This window comes from Idiotropiscis lumnitzeri, chromosome 3, assembly GCF_059441095.1.
Source record: "Idiotropiscis lumnitzeri isolate Australia: NSW breed Sydney's pygmy pipehorse chromosome 3, RoL_Ilum_1.0, whole genome shotgun sequence".
Lineage (NCBI taxonomy): Eukaryota > Metazoa > Chordata > Actinopteri > Syngnathiformes > Syngnathidae > Idiotropiscis > Idiotropiscis lumnitzeri.
Window position 1 is genome coordinate 28,797,240 of NC_142393.1, and position 21,348 is coordinate 28,818,587.

Below are 21,348 nucleotides of genomic sequence, written 5' to 3' on the forward strand. Positions count from 1 at the left end.
CTGTATTTCCAGGTTGTGCTGCTGTTGTCACAGATAAGCAGTAGACTAGAGCAGGCTCACATCCGTCGCCTAAGTGGCAGCCATGTTTGCGGGGGGTGGGGGGGACATCCCCATCAAAGGTAATGGAAAGCATGGACAGTAACTTTGCATCATCTGAGGCAAAAGGATTGTGTCAAATCCAGTACTGTCCCCCCACGACATTGTCTGGCCACTAAAATGCTGATATATTTGGTACAGTAAACATTTTCTTTTCTTGTCAAGGAGGAGCTATAACATGGTGGCCCTAGTGACGGGCTTCCAGACATTATTCTCACCTGCGAGTTAAGTTTGGCTAATCTTTAAAACCTTCCAAATACTTTCAAGTTATTTGTTATGTGTTGACAATTTTGCAATTAATTCTTAGGTCACAATAAAAGTCCAAAAGTATTTTTTACTGTAATCTGTGTATTTAGTCTATTAAATCGAGGTTGCACTGTATCATCTCTGTGCCCGTTCACACGCAAGCTCTTTTTAAGCATTTTCTAATGTTAGTGTTTGACAAATACAAATTGATTGATTGTTGAAGCTAGTCCGTCTTTTGTAAGTTTATGTAAATGGTAAGTGTGGTTGAAGTATTCTAATTTTCTTTAAAAGTTTTCAAGATAAAGCTTTTAATATATACTATCGTCATGATGTTTGATTCATATAACGTATGTTACTGTATGTGGTGATAAATTACAATGCTCGGTGTAAAGCTGACATGGATTATGGAGTGAGTCAATTTCTGTTTGTGCATTTTCAAAGCAGTTTTTGAGCAAACACTTGAGGCTAGTTTGTACAGCAGTTTAAACACACTTTGTTAAAAATATTCAAAGGTATTAGACTGATATCACACAAATATTACAATTGTCCGTAGTCACCCAATTTGGTTATTTTGGTGTTTTACAATTTAAAATCAGCACAAGGGTCACACACTTACTGACGAGTAATTGGCAGGTGTTGACGGAGGGGAAGTGATTGTCATCCATGAGTGAAAATACAATCAGAGAATGCAATATCGTTAAGTAAAATAATTATTCTTGTCCAGAAATTTAAGAACCCCCTCAGGTTGGATATTATTATTTTTTCCTGGAAACGCATGCATGCTTCGAGCAGTGGTCCTTGCTCCCGTTGGCTCCCACCTGACTTGACCTGGTTCTCATTAACATCCTATCCTCCATACATGCATTTTTGTACTAGAGTCGACGGTGTGGATGTTTTGTTGCGGAACAGAATCTGAAACAGAACAGCTAAATTTCATTTGGGCTAAATCAGAGGCACTTTAATTGCTGGCAGATATCTGCTGAGTGTGGTCGCCCATTCGGCAAGCTTTTGAATGTGATTTGGTTAATTAAAAAAAAAAAAAAAAAACTCAACCTCATCCACAGTTATGCGAGGGTATGCACGCTTGTGCAACCACGGTATCTCAGTTGCTTATTTTGACTTACACTCTCAAAATATATTTTTTTATGGAGTTGTGTGTGTTATTGAGCACAATAATGCTGGAAAAGGCATGTCCTCATTTTAGGATATAACAAAAACATGGCATTTGAACAGGGGTGTGTAGAATTTTTATATTTGCTCTTCTCTTCTTTGTGAAAGCCTGATGTATTTTAAAGTTCCAAAGCATTACTGCCAATTCCATAATATTTTCATCCCTCAATGAGTTCATACATTCTTATGAGTGTCAAAGGGAAAATGGGACTGGAAATTCCCAAATGTTATCACTAGCGTGGCCAGTTTGACTTCAGGACACAGGGGTGATGGTTGGTCGTGATGGAAAACAAATACGGTCAAAGGGCTGTAATTAGTGGCTGATGTGTTGTTCTGGCCAACTGCTTTGTAATGCATCGGAAAATGGATTTTGTACACTTGTTGTAAGAAACTTTTCTAAGTTAGTTCCACTTGAATGAGAGATTTCTTTTTCCACATAAATTCCGTGCGTGTAATTAAAGTGTGTGAAAAGAGAATCACTGCGCAGCTGCTGCCTTGACATGTTGCCTGTATCAGCACTAGCTTTCCATCAGGTAAGCTAAAAAGCAGAACTAAGCCCTAATGAACCACCATTTTTCATCAGCACTGTGAATATTTATGCAGTTAAATATTATATCACATCATCTCTTCTGGAGACGATCACCTTAATTTTGAGGCCTCATTTGATCATTTATCAAAAAAGGTGTTTTGAAATACGGTTTTACACATTTTACAAATGATTTTATTCAGGGATGCAAGTATTTTTTTTCTAGATTATTCTTTTGTCTGGTTCTTGAAACTGCTCTAATTTTTTGTTTAGTACATCAGTTTCAATAAGGATAATCATAATAATAATAATTATTATTATTATAAGACAATAATAATATAACGACGATGAGGATAATATAAAATGTATTCTGGTAATATTTTGAGGGTTTTTTTCTTAAACGCTATAGCTATATATTTGCAAAATCTTTTTTATATCAAACTAAACCTAATGTGCTAGGAAAAAAGTAACAACATTATTTAATCCGCGTCAAAAATACTTTTAGGGACACTTAAAGCCATCTTTGATAAGAAATTAGCTGTTGACCGATGTAATTTTATTTCCAGTAATGTTTAGCATAAGAATGTAACATGGACAAAAATATCTACAAAAGGCCCGTCCTTTTCTAAAGCTTTGTATCAAGTGATCTGAGTAAAACTAAATCCCACTCTCCCACTGGCAAAGGTCTTTTGCAGCATAATGTACAAGATCCTAGCAGGATATTCTTGCACCACATTGGACCTGTACATACGTTTTCCCTTATTAATCATTTAATCCACAACGAAATGGAAAACAGTGATTTATTGGACATTTTTCCCAACCACTCTAGTGGACACGAGACTAGAAATTTCTTAGCAATTGTGTGACACTACAGTACATCCTCCATGCACATGCATGGTATGTAATGTACACAAGTCCACAAACAAACATTAATCCCCTGTGGTGTGGTGTTTGTATGCCGGTGCCATGTTTTTATGTCCCCTGCTGAGTTTGTATGTGCTGCTCTCGCAAGGAGCTTTTGCAGCATCAATTGTTGTAGAAACTGTGCTGGCTAGCTACAACCCCCACAGCCATTGTTGTGTGATTAAGGACTAGATTTGAGCCATTGCGCAGAAAGCAGGGCTACAACAGCAGTGAAATAACCAAATTATTGTTTGCATAAGTGTCAGCCTGTATTGCAGGAAGCTGATTGGAGGGGAGTGGGGAAGGGGATCAAGAAAGCAAAGACTGAGATGTCCATGCTCAGTGCTTCAACTCACATTAACACGTCCATATTTATGTTGTATTCTTTATTTTCTCTGTTCATTAGTTACAACTTCGTTTTATGGTCTGTACAGCACTGAAGGCACACAAAACCAAAATATAGAATGTAACATGACTATTTACAAGATGTACAGAATAAATAAATCAATCAAGTTAAGTTTAAAAAAAAAAAGCAATGGTGTATGTGCTTGCTTAGATGGAATCCCGAATGATGTCCAAGTTTTGAAAATCAGTCGCTGACAGTCTTGCTTAGAGTCACTGATGAGAGTCACAAAAGGGAACTGCACTCTTATGCAACATTCCAAATCAGTCCAGTTTGCGACATATGTTCAGATCAGATAAATTGGGGCTATTTGTATATTTGGCGCAGGAAAAACACAAATTCAGCAGGACTCAGTTGATTGTCATGCACCTTCTTGTGGCATCTGATTAGTGCAATGCGTTTTACAAGACAATAGTACCATAAACAGACTGTACTTCTGAGTACTCAAATTGTTCGTTTAGACAAAAAAAAACCTCCTCTATGTGCCCTATAACACATTTGTATAAAAATAAATAAATATTCTGTGATACGTGTTCAGTGTATAGGACGGGAGAGCAGACGAGAAAAAAAAACACCACGCCCAGGCTTCAGTGTTTTGGATGTACAGTTAGTATAATGATGACCCGAAAGCCCCCCCACCCAACATACACCCCCTGGCCCACAGCACAATGAGCATTCCGGTTCGAGCGATCCAGCTGGCTTATGTTGACAGAGGGTGTAATCAGGTCAGACCCAGAGTGAGGATAGACTGATTAAACAGCAATTCTAGGTCAAGTGGTGATTCAAATTCACTGTTTTCTAACATCTGTTTTATCCTGACCGGACGGGCGGGGGGTGGTTGAATCCTTACTGATCAATTCATCTGGAAGCCGGGCATAATGAATGGGTACAAAAAAATAGCCTATTTATGTTACATTTGGCGAAAGAAGTACACCTTCCACTGGCTACATCACGTGGCTGTCAATAGATAAAATATCTGCGCAGTTACATTCTGTGCTACAGTTTGACATAAAGTGACGTGCCCGTTACAGATACAGAATTTCACACTGTGGAAAGTAGAGGAGGGCAAAGAGGGCAAGGCACTTGCTTTGAATCGTCACACGGGATTTGTATTTGTGATGGAGCTCAGTTATATGCCGGTTGATGCTCTACAATCTCCAAGTAGTCTGGCTCAGTATGCAAATTGGCCTTAAGTTCAAAGTACTCATTCTTAGTTTGCTCGAGCATGACCTTGCGTGGCCGGGAGTACATAATTGTCTCCATTAACTTTAACTCCTCCTGGTGCCCCGGGACCTGCCTTTCCACAGCAGGCTGAAGATGGGCCATGTTTTTTCGAAGGTACTCCGTTATTCCAAGCTGCTGCAACTCTTTCTCTCGCTCCAGGATATTCCTATACAAGGAGTTGGGGTCTCCAAGCGTAACAAACTCGGCCGGGCATTCCCCCGCCATGGGTTTGAACTTGGAGCTCGGGTTTCCTGTAAGTGGGGAGGTGTTCTCTTTCTCCATGATGCTCCGGCAGACATGATTCTTGGAGCTGGATTGGTCTAGGCCATAATCCAGATCGGTATCGTGATCTTTGTGCTGAGAGCAGTAGGTGGGGTTGCGACATATCTGCACAATGGGACTGTGCGATCTCTCCTCATACAGTGTGGCAGACCCGGGTCTTTGTGTCAGTGTGTGGTGCGTTGTTTTCTGCCCATACATGCTATAATGCAAGTGAATGGGGCTGCTGCTGCTATCTCTTGGATGATCTCCTGCTACTTTTCTTTTCGCTTTGCGGCGCCGCCTATGCACCACAAACACAACCAGCCCGGCGGAGCAGAATATTATCATGAGGACCAAAACAAGAAGGCTAAGGATAAGCACAGAGAGTGGGACGGTGTCTGTGAGAGAGTTGAGCAAGCTTCTGCCAGTGCCATCGGGGCCCAACGTGGCAGTCACGCTTTCCTCTCCATCTGGAACTAAAGAGTGGGTGCCCAAACCGGTGCATAGCACTTCGTGACGAAGGTTTCTAAGATCCGCCTGCATGACTTTCTTTGGGGTGTGACACAAAACAGAGCCTACTACTGTGTCTTTTCTCAGTTTCTCTACCCACTGTTTCAGGCTAAACAAGTCACAGCTGCAGTCCCAAGGGTTGTCCTCTAAATAAATCTGCTCTAATGAGTCGAGTTGATCAAGCACGTTGCTCACTGGCAGGTGCATAAACAGATTTTTCCTCAGATTCAATTTTGTGAGGGGTGCATTGCGAAATATCTGTGCAGGAAGAGAGCTGAGCAGGTTGTTGTTTAATGACAACAGATTAAGGTTTGGCAGCGGATTAAATGTGCCTGGAGCGATGTCCTTGATAAGGTTATATTCCAGATACAAGTATTCGAGATTGTGGAGACCCACAAACATGGTGGAGTGCAGTTTTTCAATTCGGTTGCCATTCAAATGCAGTTTCTTCAAACTGCTTAAGCTGAGGAAAGTCTCATTGTCAATGTAGTCAATTCTATTGTTTGCCAAATTGAGCAATTCCAAGCCATCATGTGTAACAAAATCATACCGGTAGAGTTTTTGAATCATATTTCCCGTCATGACCAATTTAGTGGGGCTTTGAGGAGGTACTCCGATATCTGACACCTTTTGAATTCCTCGGTCTTGACAATGCATCAAAAAGCCAGCCACCGGATAATTGTGACACGAACAATGCTCTACGCAAGGACTACCCGGAATGTGAGATGGCGTTGGTTGCTTGGCGTCGTCTTTGGCATCAGTCAGCTTGGGAAGCTGTGCCCCTTTGGATGATGGTGTGACAACCATATCCAGTGACTTAGAGGGCTCTTCTAAATTGATATCTGCGTGGGATGGACAGAGAACTTCTCGCTTGACTTTTGCTAAGATGGTCCCCTTGAAGTTGCGCGGTGCGCTGCATACCACCTCCCCAATAGCAGACTGGCCCCTCATATTCTCCATCCAGATTTTTAAATGCAAAATATCACAGTCACACACCCAGTCATTGTCCTCCAAGAGTAGTTCCATAATCCGTCCGATGTGTTCTAAAAAGCCAACAAAAGGCAGCGTCTGGAGTTTATTGCCTCGTAGGTCCAGGTGGGTGAGAGGCACGAAACGAAAAATGTTGTTTGGTAAAAACTCAATGGAATTATCATTGAGGATTAGGACCTTGAGGCGGATCAGTTTGTTGAAGGCCCCTGGCTCGATGACCCGAATGAAATTTGTGTCCGCTTGGAGAAACTCCAAATTCACCAGGCCTTGAAAAGTGTCCTCTTTGAGTGTGACAAGGAAATTTCTGTTGATGTGGAGTTTTTTCAGCGAACCAAGGGCAATAAAGACTCCCGGTTCCAACTCTTGTATGCTATTACCGCCGACGTGTAGAGAAAGGGCATTCTTGAGCACTTCCATTTCTTCTGCACGAAGCTCAACCAAGTCATTTTTGTAAAGGTTCAAATGGAAGGGCACATTGGACCGAACATTAATTTGAGAGATTGTACTGATGTTTCTCTGCTCACAGTTAATATAGAAGATACCGTCCTTTGCCTCGCAAGAGCACAAGGAGTCACATGACTCGCTAATGAAGGTTGAAGGCTTTAAGGGATGGGATTCTTGAGATTGGATCACCCTTAAAAAAAAGCTGACAAAAATGAGGCAGGGCAACATGATGGTCTGTGATACCTGTAAAACAAAATGTGGAGAGGAGAAAACACTATTAAATGCAAATAGTTTCTTTTCTTTTTTTTTTAACTAAAATCAGTTGCATGGTGTCATTATACAGCAGTGTGTGAAACAGAGCTAAGTCTACAAAGGTGTACTACAAGAATGTTTAGCAGCTAATGAGAACCCAAATGATACACTTTAACAACAACTTACAGATAATAAATATATTTCAAGGCTGGGAGACAAGTCAAAGACGGCATCTTTTTCTTATGACTCACAGTGGGATAATGGTGCGTTTGAAAACATGTCTCTCCTTTGACTCAGTATTTGGCCCAGCCTATGCCATGCATCGACTGTATATGACTCACAGAGAGCTACTCGGTTCAAATGTCATCTCATGTCTTACTCAAGAGTACATTTAGAATAACTTCTTGACCAGTTATCTCTCAAGTGCACTGAATGGACACCAACACAAGTGATGGTATGAGCATTGATGCAACATTAACAAAATGTGTCCATTAATCTGATTAAAGTGACAAGAGATCAAAGGCTGAATGAAGCCTTCTCATGAACTGTCTGTGTGGTATCTTGAATCATGAATACGTAACATAATGATGGGTATGCATTCTTTACAAAACTCAGCATCAGGAATGCTTCATGGCACAAAACTATGCAAGTGTGTATGCTTCAGATATCAAAACCCACCATTCCATTTATACAGGACATACAGTACTGTTTGTTTTCTCTTCTGTATTATTTTATATTTCTGAGACATGCGAGACTGGGACAATTTGTGTGCATAACTCAAGAAAATAATATTATGTCAAATATAACAAAAATGCTTAATTATTAGTTTCATTTTTCACGGGAGGTCTGTTCAGGATCACCCTGTGATACATACAAATTTTCCATCAGGAGACCTTATAAATGTTTGTGTTTTATTTTATCACGCCCACATGTTATAAACATATTTAACTTGTAGTATTTTTTAGTGCCTGTTCTTACTCTCGCTGTCAAGCAATGGGAGATTATTGTAAAACAAAATCCTGAGGAAACAAAAAAGCTTTACACAGTTTTCCAATTAAGAGAACAAGCATGCGTGCTTCAAGCTGTTGATTTGTCTCTACCCATTGAGGTTTACGGAAACATATCCCAGCTGGCATCTGATGTCAATTCAACATCAAGATGACATCAATTTAATGTTTTTGATGTCATATTGATGTTAACTTGACATCAGATGCTCACTGGGATTGAAATATAAAACCAAAAAGGATTAAATATTGTATAAATGAAGGCCAGACGCCCAAAACGCTAGTGGGGATAAGCGGTTCAGGAAATGAATGAAAATTCAAACACCTCTAACGTTGAAACAAAACCGACCTTTTTACAAAGCTATGAGTAAGTCACATCTGTGCAAGTCACAAGTAGGACTGTAACGTAACCGGAAGGAAAGTCTGTCGTAACCTTCAAATCTCAAGTAGGGCTGAAACGAATCCTCGAGTGATTCAATTTAAAAAAATACTCGAGGCATTTTAGCTAACCATAGCAACAACTGATTATGGTATGCATGACAGTAACATAGGTGGCCGACTGGTTAGCATGATGGCCTCACAGTGCAGAGGTCGTGGGATCTGGCAACAAGAGTGGACAACCAAATAAAGAAAAAGAAACATGTTGGCCTTCCAGGTGATTTCCTGTGTGGCGTTCTCCCAGTGCCTGCGTGGGTTTTCTCCGGGTACTCCGGTTTCAGTAACACACTGTCAACATGGCAAGAAGGCCAACTTCAAAACGAACCTTAGTTTTCCAAATAATATATGAATGCCTGGGAATGCTCATATTTTGAAGTTGTTGCCGGCAACGTGTCGTGGTGTAACAGCTGAAATGAATTGTCTTCCAAGCTCTGCTTGGGGCCGTTCGCAGTCACAAACCTTTGCTACTAACCTAATAAACACGACAACGTCATGTGATTACGTTAAAAATTAATTAACGCACAACCTTGCACTTGCGTGAGTGTTTACACCGACTAATTGATCAAACACATATTGAAATATTTGACCAGCTTTGACTAAATAATGGGAGGGAGCGACGGGCTCTAGATGGACCAATTACGATCATCTTTTCATCAGCAATTTGAATATTGATTCATAACTTCATCCCACTTAAAACAACATAAAGGTGAAATTTGTGTCGTTGCGTGAAAATCTAATAGATGTCGCATGAAGTGATGACATTGAGGAGTGACCAAAGCATTGAACAGACATCTCAAAACATTTCTACTTCATCCCAACTCGATAATGGTCCATGTAAACAGAGGAGTGTCCAGCGTTCAACGACCAACAACTGCGACTGAAAAAATGAGATGAGTATTAGCCTTTAAATGTTCTCGTTTTTTCATTTAGAAAGCAACACCAACTACCATCAATATTGGTACGTTCCAATGCGCACACCGACAATGAATTTTAAACAGCGTTGCATGGATTAACCATGCATGCGTGATTGTATGGCGACAACATGCTTTAGAGCATGAACACTTTAAATTAAAAGGAGTTAAAATTCATTCAAGCAATAATCCAGCTGTGATGACCCATTTTACACTGAGAATCTCACTTTGTATATTTTTTGATCAGGAAACTGAAATTAGTCATCATTTAATTTTTTTATCCATTCATTTTGGAGAAATTAAGAAATAAGTGATGATTTGGAAAACCCCTACTTTTAAATGAGGAATATGGCCATGCCCCTCTGCGCTCTTTCCATGTCTCTCTGGGATCCATGCCCACTTGCTGCCAGTTGGTGTCTGACTCCTAAGACTTGACACAACTTTAGCATAGCTAAATGTCCAAAATATAACCAGTCAGGTTTCAGGTGCGCATTCATGCTCTTGTCTGCTTCAGCCTGTGTAAGTGAAGAAGAAATCCGCACTGTATTTTTGATTTTGTGTTAGGGATCACATGAGAATGTTTGATCTCAATAAATTCAAACTATTGTGCAGAATGCTTTTATATTTCCACTGGTTGAGGTGGACAAGAGTAGTAATGTGCATTTGCATTTTGGTGGCGATCGGTCGCCGTTTTAGACAACACAACTGACAACGCAAGCAATATTACAACGCTTGCCTCTCTGCCGTGACGTAGAAAGCTGAGACCTGAAAAAATAACAAGCCGAGCCAAGTCTAAACTTGAACGTGCTTGTATACTGTAAAAACTCAGTATATACGATCACAATACAATACAACTTAATTTATATAGCGCATTTGAAAAGAGAAGGGTCACAAAATCTGAATCGCGAAATAGCATCGGTTCTGTTCTTCGACCTTGTCAGCATTTAGGACGCTGTATGTAGAGCTCTGCTTTTTTTCATTGCTCAGCACCTTTCTGTGTCTCACAATGTAAACATCCTTGCCACAAATGATCTAGTTCCAAGGTCACTTTCCAGACACAACACAGACACTAGCGCTCTGCAAAAGTGTGAAGCACTGTTATCACAGAGAATAGTTCCAGATAAACATGAATGAAACACCAAGACCGGAAATCAAACATGACTTCTCTTAACGAAAGCAGACAACTGCATAAATAACCTTGTCGGTTATAGTTTATCTGGAAGCATGGAAACGGGTACATGATATTTCACCAGAAGGGCGTACAAAGTGGGGTAGGCAGCAACAGGGAATTTGGGCCACAGCAACAGCGACTCCAGTATCTACTTTGAGGTGGGCATCCGCAACATGCTTCACCCAATCCCAATCTGTCATAGGCAAACCTTTAATGGGCAGCGCCATATGCATGACAACGAGAAAAATATTCCAACCTTACTCCTCCATCAACGAAATTTCAATGGAGCATCCCTATTAAATCCAGTCTATCAGTCAGAATATCTGCCATTTTTCAAGAATCACACGTACTCATAAATATTACACGCACCCTAAAATTACCCCTTCAAAAGCGAAATGTTCTTTGTACTCTTAAAAACTTCGCTATGCTGATTTGATGATTGTTAGTGATGGGAAAATTAAGCTTCGCTTTTGCTTCATGTACCAGCTGCAGTATTTTTTGAGTCCTCTAGATGGCACTGATGGTTTAAATAAAGGGTTTGAAAAATGGCAATTAATTGTGCTTTCAGCCCAATGTTGAACAGAGAGTGCCATCTAGAGGAGTCCAAAAATACTACAACTGGTTCATGAAGCAGATTTGAAATTTCATTTACCGATCACTGATTGTTACCTAATATGTAGGGCTGTGGAAAAAAAATATCAAACAACTTGGATAAATCGGCTACAAAAACAGGTGGTGACCACAGACTCTCTGCTTCAAAGATAAATAGGTGGCATATTCTTGTATTGTACTAGCCATATTCTACTCACATTTTCAGTTTAGATCCAACTCGAAACTGTATTAAAACTCGTAATTTTTAACAATCTACTGGCACCATCTAGTGGTGGAAAGTTGAGACTGCAGTCAAACTTTAGGGGCTGCCGATCAATCAACTGTATCGCGTCTTGACCAGCGATACACTCTCATGAGCTCCGGCTCAGCCACAAGGTGAGTTTAACCTCCATTGCAAGCTTGTGAATATTCTCATTCATTCTGGTCATTGACTTGTTTGCATCTGGACTGTTTTGGTTGTCTGAAAAGACGTTTTACCTCTCATCAGAGAAGGCTTCATCAGTTCATGCAACAAGGCTTTGTTTTAGGACCGCACCAGGCTGCGTTCACAAAATACTTTGTGGTAACCATGGTATCAACACTCAAAAGTATTATGCGTAGAGTTTGTACGTTATTAGATTTTTCAAAGAAATGTTAAATATGAAGTACGGGAAACCGGAATAGCTCTGCTGCGTGTGTACTGTTAACACTGATACTGAGCGCGGAACCAAATCCTTAAGCTAAAGCAGGGTTCTTTGATCCTGTTCCTCAAGGGCTGGTGTCCTGCCTGTTTTCCAGCTCTCCCTGCTGCACACCTGATTCAAATGATCCCGATCGTTGTCTTGCTTCTGCAGACCGTGCTAAATAACAGATCATTTGAACCATGTGTGTTTCAGCGGGGAGAGTTGGAAAACAGGCAGGACATCGGCCCTTGAGGAACAGGATTGAGAACCGCTGATCTAAAGAATTATATTGAAACACGTGTAAATATAATTATTATAGTGCATGTCCAAGGTACAGTGTATTACAAAATCACAGATGAGTGTTTTTGCTTTATATTAATCTAAGATGCTTAATCCCATGCCAATGTGACGTCAACCTGACGGGGTAACAACAAATATGACAGCTATGAAATGGCGGCACTTGCGAAGCTCTATGATTCACGGTAAGTAGCAAAAATAATTTTTAGCGATACTTCTCAAACTACAGAGGCTACAGCAGACATTCAATAACATATCAATATCTGCTGTTCTTAGCTGCCTTGATTTTAGGTGATTGATTTTGTGTTGACAAAATATTTTTTGTTTTTCTTTTCATGGAAAATGGAATGGCTAAAACAACACAAAGGAATGGAATAAAGTAATGGATGCCGGAATTCCTGTTTAGCAACTCAAAGAGCAGAACTAATATGACCAATCTGTGACGTTTTATCAAATCACACAGCAAACATACTTAGAACTGAAAATTTCCACTGATTTTGGCCCATTTGTTTACGCTTGCAGCAGTATCACATGCTGTTGGTACAAATGGACATTTTACAAAATGTCCACTTCCCTGTAACAGCAGAAGTGCATCTCTGTTGAACCACAGCTTTTATTGTAGTTCCATTAGTGTAAGTTCTGGCCCAGAATTCTACCTTTTAACAAAGACCTCCAATATGTGGAGTTAAAAGATGACTTCTTTGGATGGGTATCCCGAAGGCGGTATATAAGACCTAAGAGGTCAAGCAGTTGATGCACATGCGCAATACAGCAGCAGTATGGCAATTTCCTTTTAATACATTATCAGTATTTTTATCCGGGGTCCTCATACTGAAGAAGTTCACCTTAACATGAAATAAAACCCAGACTATGATCCAATGTTATCTGATGAAAAATATGACAGCAGAATCCAAATATAGAAGGACATTAGCCTCACACATTTTCTATCTTCATTTTCAACAGACTTTGTCAATCTTTTTTGTATCCTCAAGAAGATGAAAGTTGCATGGGACGCCACGTCAGAGGAGTGTGAGATAACGTCTTTCAGCTCTAGTCTTGCTGCTCCACATTCACCATTCAAATATGCATCACTTTGCTGTTCAGACGATTAAATTTGTGGCTCCCTTGCAAAAACAGGCTATTGTTAAACCTGCTCTAAAGACCAGAGCTAAATACCAACGTTGGTGCGTGCAATTCTGACATGAACAAACCTCTGCAACACACAAATGCTCATTGTTACGTTGAAAACGGGGCATCGCAAAGCATGTGATCTTCACTGACGGCATAATACCCTTGTTTTCCGTTTATTTTGTACGCCCTGTGCACAAAATGCCTCACGTGTTACAGTGTTATTTTTATCCACAGTGTCACACTTTGCAGAGAATCAACTCAATACACCAATCTGAATTCAGACAGTGCAGAGTTGTGAGCATATCATGATCATTGTCATTATGCGGCGTTGCACACCGTGGTTATTAGTGGAATCCAATGAAATTGAGCAAACTGTGACATAGGCACACCTAGGCTGCACATTTTTTCGAACAAAGATTGCCATCGCAATAATGGCCCATACAATTTGCGTATCACAAATGTGCAGCACGTTTAGGATGCAACCTTAAATACACATCTAACAGCAGAACTGTATGACATTACGAACAATAAATAACTTAAAAAATAAGTAAATATATTGTGCACACACTCACACACACACGCACGCAAATTACTGGCACTGGCATTATTTACGCTGACATTATATTGTTCAGCACCAGTTACCAACGTTCAGCGCCAGCCAACAAAATTGCTACTGAGCTTCTTAAGTCACTTTGTCTTACAGACTAAAATCTGAGAGAGAGATTTATATAAATTTTCACTGTTTCTAGAGAGGAAAAAAGTGCGCAGTTGTGCACAGTTTGAATTTAAGTATCACGTCAAAATGCTTAACATAAAATAAAGTTGGCCGTTCAATATTAAGAGGAAATGTTTTTTTTTTGTTTTCTGTATCTTTAAGCAAGCAATAAATATATAAATATAGTCTCTCTCTCTCTCTGTACATGTTAAATATTGCTATATCCATGTCACAATATTCAACACTCATATTGCATATCATGTTTCTCCAATATTGTGCAGCTCTACTGTGAAGCCCAATTCCACCAATCAATGAAAAAAATGGTCTGTGAGCCATAATCTTTGGATTCCAAATCAACAAAAGTGCCGACACATTTTGAGACGAAAGTGAAGTCATGATTCTGAAATGTGCTTGGTTTTCAGTTCACCTCCAAAATCTGCACAGTCATTTCTTCACATTTTATTCATGAGCTTCACCCTCATTAACAAGTTCCTGTACCTGCATTCTGTGATTTATAGTGCTTGACAGCAGCAATGTTGAAGAAGTACTCTTTATTTGCTTAAGTTCCCAAATAGACTGGAGTATGGAATTAGGATCAAGCCTGAGCTGAAAAGTGACGCTGAATTTTTAACTCTTGAATGTGGCAATGATGATGTCATCCTGGGAAATTTTCTCACTCAATTATTGTGTGCATATTGTTTGCCTTTTGGTAGACTTTAGTTTCTAAGTGCAAACATTGCATGAAAAGCATCATATTACTTCCAATATAGCGTGAAGTTCCACCTCCCGGTGCAATATTCTACATCCCGGTCGTCCAATTCCTTCAGGCTTCATCTGTTCTTCACTACTTGAATTGCTCGATTCAACACGGCAACCACATTCAGCGAGAAAGGCCACAGGGTACTGGCAATGATAGTCTTATGATTCCCTCCATAAATAGGTGTTGCTGCTGTCTCATACACAAACATCTCAAATGACCAACACTTGCACAAAGCAATGCAGAGTATATGTGATATTACTAAATTATGTTGAGAAAATGATTGAAGTACGGGAACTAGGATTGGTAATAAAAAGATGCACATTAAATAATGCAGCTTCCACTCATCGATAATTAGGTTGAAGCTTATTCTGAAATTTTTCCACACCAAATTCATCCGCCATGGCCTGATTGACATCAAATGATCATAAAAGGCCGTAAAGACGACAGAACAGAAAAGGGCCTTTCCGAAGCCAAATGTGACAAGCTGTCCCTCACCAAATACAGTTTATTTACAAAGCATTTCCATGATTGACGCAGGCGTCTTGAAGCCAAGTCAGGAGTTTGACAACATACAAAGTAAAACAAATACTGCGGGTTTATTTGAAAACACATATAATGTGTGAGAATCTGACTAGCTAAACATGCACAGTACAGGATGTGGTGAGTTAAATAATAATCATGCCCAAAAGTGCAGACAATTGGCATTAGTGATGCTGTCAGTGGAATCAGTCTGTCATTGTGGTAAACAAAGCAGCAGCGGCAGCAGCTTTGATGCAGGTTGGGAGGAGGGCCGTTTAGAATATGGTAAACCCCCCCCACAAGCATCGCAGGAATTAACTAAATGTCGAGACTCAGCTGGCCTGCACTGTCTACCAAAAGGAGAGCGTTCAAGAACAATTCTGTAAGAACGCAAGATAAAAAGCTCCTCAGCCCTTGTTGGGACATGTCAAAAGAACAAAGCCAAGTCAACTCATGGAAATGAAACTAACTCCCTATCTCCCTACCTGTTTTTGGATGGCCTTGCAATGCTTAAAACCCGGGCAAAATAAAAGGCTGCAGGCTTTAGCAGTCAAGAGCTCCTCTCCAATGAGAGAACATCACCACACAGGATGCAGCGTCAACGAACGTTATCTTGCTTAAATAATGTTTGATCCTCTACAGAAATCCCATCAATCGCTTGAATGGACTTTTCAGAACTGCATATATTTACAGCGCGCAAAAAAAGGCAAATCAACCACGAATGGAGTTGTTTAGAACTAACCTGTTTCTTCAACTGCAGGGAAAATACATTGAATATTAATGGAATGGTTGTTTTGTGAATGCAGTCATCCATTTTGGAGCCCAAAGCACTGAAACCTCAGCAGGCAGCTTCTTGAGTTATCTTTGTTTTTTTCTGTGCTATTTATCTCTGTCCACAATGTCTACATGTGTCGCTGCAAAACATGACCTGCCTTAAGAGCAGTCATGCTTCAACCGAGTCCCTTGGAGGTCAAAAGCCAACGGTCGCGTGTGTCCGCTATTACATCAAGTCCAACTGCTTTTGCTTGCAGGCATAAATGAGAAGGCAGTCAAAGACAGTACAACTTGTTGCATGCAGCCAGGCGCGGTTTCATTTCAGGCACACACACAATCCCCTCCTCTGCTCTATTGCTTGACTGTGCAGAAATGTGAGTGCATTTTTGTGCCGTTTTTTTATGCACACGTGCGCACTCTCATCGTCGCATGCGATGGCGCCGTGCAGTGATCCCGGGAGCCAATTACTGAGGGAGTGAGGGTCCCTTTTTCATCCGTAGTAATGGAAGTGATGTGGCTCGCCCTGCAGGGGTCAACACCACTACTATGCCTTCGAACGTGCAAGAGCAAGAGAGATTCACTCCAGCACAACGCTGATTTAATGATACTTCCGACAACCGAGGAATATCCACTTCTCCTTTTGCCACGCAGCACATTTCACCGAACACATGACTGATTCACTCTTTGTCAACCTGCGTTGATCCCATGTGATAACCCAAACTTCAGGTGTGGTTAATTGTTCATGGCGTTTGCGCGACGAAACCTTCAAAACTAAAAAAAGGACTTTGCATGTTCTCCCCATGCGCGCGTACTCTGTCTTCCTCCCACTTTCCAAGAACATGCTCGTTCGGTTTACGGAAACTCTAAATCGTCCGTTGTGTATGAATAAATATGGGCGCGAATGCCTGTTTGTCAATACTTAGCCTGCAATTGGCTGCCAACCAATCCCGGGTGTACCCTGCCTCTTGCACAAAGACGGCTGGCATCAGCTCCAACTCAACCGCAACACTAATAAGTACTATGGAAAATGCGAGGATAACTAGCATGGCAGCCACATTTTACATTCTCAGATGCCTAAATTTTATTGAATCAATTTATGAAGAATTGGGACAATAATCAGTTGTGTACAGAGTCTGTGAATGCCTTCACATCAATTTGGTGGTTAATCAAGTTTTTTTTTCCAATTGCCCGTGTCTGGTGTTATGTGACATCAGAACTGGTGACTTAAAGCAAAGATCCGCCATTTGCTTTACTTCTTTGGAGACTATCATTTTAAAGCTGAAAGCTAAGCACAGCTGTTGTTGGTTTGGAACATTTGTGTTAGCTAAAATCATAAGTGTTGGCATCCTATAAGCTACACTTTGATGAACTGCAGAATGTGGTTGTTTGACAATACTTCTGCTGTCTTTATGAGGACTCGTTATTTTCGTCAAACTTGGGGCTGCCACTCGAGCAAGCAACTCACTCTAACTCCATTCAAGATAGCAACGAACCCCAACCTAATGATCACTTCTCTCTTCATTGAGACTGAAGAAATATTCTGATTACATCCACTTTAATTTTTCAATGCAGAGCTGCCATCATAATTTTTACTCTTGTACTCCATAATCACATTGTTGTTCTTTTTATTATTACAATTTCTAAGAGAAAATAATTATTCATATTTGTGTGTACTTTACTTTTTCAATATAAAAATACAATTTACATGTTTTTACTATGTGTATCACATTTTTTTCAGATGCTTTCTTGAGAAAAAATGGGATACGTGTTTACATGGTGGGGTTAAATATTTAAAAATTAACAAAATGTACTCATATTTGTTTGTTATTACTTCTTATTAAATTTATATTGAATGGAATCACAACCTAAAGAATGGAAAATTCAATTGCAACCGCATAAATCAAATTTGAATTGAGTGTTTATAAACTCCAACCTTAACAGTTCTGTTCACGGTCAGGGAGAAATTACTCCAATTAATTTTATGTATTTAGACGATTTTAACGTTATTTTGCACTGTCTACCTCTCTGACCTTGTTTCTAACAAGCACAAAAGATTCATATACTGTATGTATCCCACAAAGCAGCAAGTGTTTGAGAATGTAATGACTTTTCATCAGGGTTGCAATTGGTCGCAAACATTTTTTCTTGCCGCCAAGAAATTTTTAGCAGAACCGTACATAGAATGAAAAGGCGTTGGTCAAAGGAGTGGAGAAAGTGCAAGCACGGAATTTCAGTTTTCATTTTGGATTCCACACCGTGCTTACTTGCTGCCTCGTCACCTGGCTTGCTGATTGGCTGCATGTCACGGTCAACCAGCTGCATGGTTGTTTGTCCTTGGGGCATGCCACACATGGTGAGAAGCCAGGCCAAAAAAATCCAACAAGGTGCGGCTTAAACGTCTTTTCAAGCAATCTAGATTAGTTTGAACACACCAAACAAGGTCGGAATATATGTTAAGGTTATCTTTTTGATCAGTAATCGGAGTATCGGAGCATCATTACGATGGTCGGGAGGAGAGATTTGGGGCTAAATATCCTGCCATGTGAACCGGGCTTTAGGAGCTCCCGCATCAATCGCACACCTTTAGCACAACACCGCTGATTGCAACGTTGGTGCTCCTCGTGATGGACTATCATGACGATAGATTGAAATGGTCAAAGCTGTGGTAATATTTCTCAAAGGTTGATGATGACAATGCATGTTGTTAAAAAGGGAAAAACACAACCCCCCCCCCCTCAAAAAAAAAAAAATTAATAAAAAAAAAAAAATATATATATATATATATATATATATATATATATATAATGTGCATTTTACCTCACAAACACAAAAGTGCTTTTTCTGAAACCGCTGCATGTACCTTGTTGCGCTACAGCATTTTTCTTTAACACTAAATAACTTTATATCATGTTAAATCTTCCAATCACAATTACTCAAACTATCTTTTTCTGTAAATTATTGTTTTTTTTATGCATTTATTTTATATTGATGCTGTTGTACAAGACAAGTCAATTTATTGTGATTATAATTATTCTTATTTCAATAATACAGTTTTAATAATTAGTTTTAGTGTTGTTCCATTTAAAAAAGTATTAATATGAATACCGTTTAAGTACTGGATTGATAAGCAGAATCGTTAAGCAGAGCAGTTTCGTTAAAATCCTAACCATACCCATCCCTGATCATGAGGTTCTTTACAATGCCCAGTCCTATAATCCATGCATCAAGATTCATGCAAATTCAGAATTTTCTATAACCACTTATCGAGGTAAGAATTTCAATGAGTTTGAGCCTATTCTAGCAGACTTGTGATAAAAGGCAGTCGTGACTGCCACATTTGCGTTTCAGATGCTGTAAACCGTCTACTACAACTACCACAACAGCAAACCTTTTAGCCATCCATTTGGGGTTCAGCTGGATTCTGCACCAAACATATTTGGACCAGAGGTCGCCAACCTGTCACAGGCCATATAGAAGCAAACACCCATTTACACTTAGCTTCACATCTGACAATTCAGGGTCGTGGATTTATTTTATTTTTTTTGGGAAAGTGGGAGGAAGCCGAGTACTGAGCAAAAACCCACACAAGCACAGGGAAAACGTGCAAACTCCACACAGGAAGGCCACATCCAAGATTCAAACCCAGAACTTGGAAATGTGAGGCAGCCATGCTAACCAGTATCCGTACTGTGCCAAATTAACTGATGCTGAATTAAAATTAAAAGGGAATAGCGGTGCTTTGCATAATAAAATAACCTAACAAATCCTAGCAATAATCAGGAAAGTGTTGCACCCAGACATTGCATTTACTTTCTAAAAAAAATAGAGGGAGAGAGAGAGGGAGAGAAAAAAATATGAAATCGGTGTCAAAGTGACGGATGGATTCGTTTATTTTCGAGGTGCAGTAGAATTTAAAATGTAACGGTGTCTATTAAAAAAACATGTTTCGGCTTTCGAATGGAGTAGAGTGTACCTGAGAAGCCTCGGGTTTACGCAAATAGACTTTTGTACGCTTAACACGCCTGTAACATAAACACACAGTGACGAGGGAAAAGCAAGAAATTAATTTTGGTACTGCGATACTAAAGACAGTGAAAGTGCCAACGTGAGTCCGTACTGTGCCGTCGATCGTGTCAACGGGGCAGAATGCAGGTGGGCTCAAGGTTAGCTGTCAAATTCAAGGGTTTCTTTTTTCCAACATATAGATGGAAGTTGTGTTCGAATCGTGTCTCTCGGTGATCTAAAATGCTCTGCATTACAGGTGAGTTTTATATGATTATTGATAATTAATCGGATGTCGTGCATGTACATCCCATAATAGTAGCGTCCATGGATACACGCTAAATTAGCCTTCCGAAAGTTCATCTAGCTCACCAATATAGATAAAATCGAATATATAGAAGAGACACAATTCAATGACAGTCGTTCTTACCAACAAAAAGTGATGGAAAAGAAGCTATTCCAAATGCCAGCGCGCAGAGTCCATCAGTGCGCGGAAGCGGTGAGGTTGAACTTCCTAGAGTCAGGTCTCCACTTGCCCCGGTCACTGACACACGCGTGGAAAAATGTCTTCTCTCCTCTGCTATCGGGACGATGAGCGACACAAGTCCGCCGCCACCTTCCTCAGAATGAATTGTCTTAAGTTCCCAGCCTAAAATATTTTTTTTAGAAAAAATGGGGGGGAAAGTGCGGTGTGAGATAAATCGGCTGGTTTGTTTGTTGCTTTTTCCACACACGCGCACCGCATATTAACTAAAGGTGTGTTCCTTAACGTTGAGCTCTCACAGCACCGCGCGTTGTAAAGCGTTAACAACTCTGCGACGCCTTGGCTCTGCTTCTTAATTTGCATGCTGTGGAGGTACAATACAGTGAAAGGGGGGAGTTAGATGAAGTGTAAAAACCAAAGGCAACTAAACATCCGGTAAAGCTTGACAAAATAAGAGCATTGATCTGTATAAAGCATCAACGCTGCAGCCTTTTTTGGGCAGCAGTAATTTAACTAACAGCTGTCTTTGAAGACATTTTAGTATTATTTAATACGTTTAATATTATAGAGGGTTAGAAGGAATAATACTGTAGTAACCTATACAAAAAAAAATTACATGTCTTTCAAATGAGAAACTTCCGGTATTTACCAATCTAAATGTGTGGTCTAATCATACAGCAGGGACATACTCAACTCCCTCCTCTTGGAGTATCTTCCAGAGAGGGGGGGGGGGAATGAATTGATGTGCTTTAAATAGCTCGGCTGCAGCGTCATTCAAATGGTTACTGTTATATAATAGACAGGTAGCAAGAAAGCTGTAAACATATTCTATCATCCAGTGGA

At 40.1% G+C, this 21,348-nt stretch overlaps 1 protein-coding gene across 1 annotated transcript; it reads right to left on the reverse strand.

Annotated features, from left to right (window-relative positions):
• Positions 1 to 3,312: 3,312 nt before the first annotated feature.
• slitrk6 (SLIT and NTRK-like family, member 6) lies at positions 3,313 to 20,869 on the reverse strand. The gene is made up of 2 exons (XM_088291818.1): positions 20,452 to 20,869; positions 3,313 to 7,016 (listed from the first exon to the last, which is right to left on the reverse strand). The coding sequence occupies exon 2, from the start codon at positions 6,999 to 7,001 to the stop codon at positions 4,470 to 4,472; it is 2,532 nt and encodes an 843-aa protein (XP_088147944.1). The 5' UTR covers positions 7,002 to 7,016; positions 20,452 to 20,869; the 3' UTR covers positions 3,313 to 4,469.
• Between the last annotated feature and the right edge of the window lie 479 nt (positions 20,870 to 21,348).

What these genes read in the sequence shown, in the direction of transcription:
- slitrk6 (XM_088291818.1), bottom strand. Translation starts at nt 7,001, where the DNA reads ATGTTGCCCTGCCTCATTTTTGTCAGCTTTTTTTTAAGGGTGATCCAA.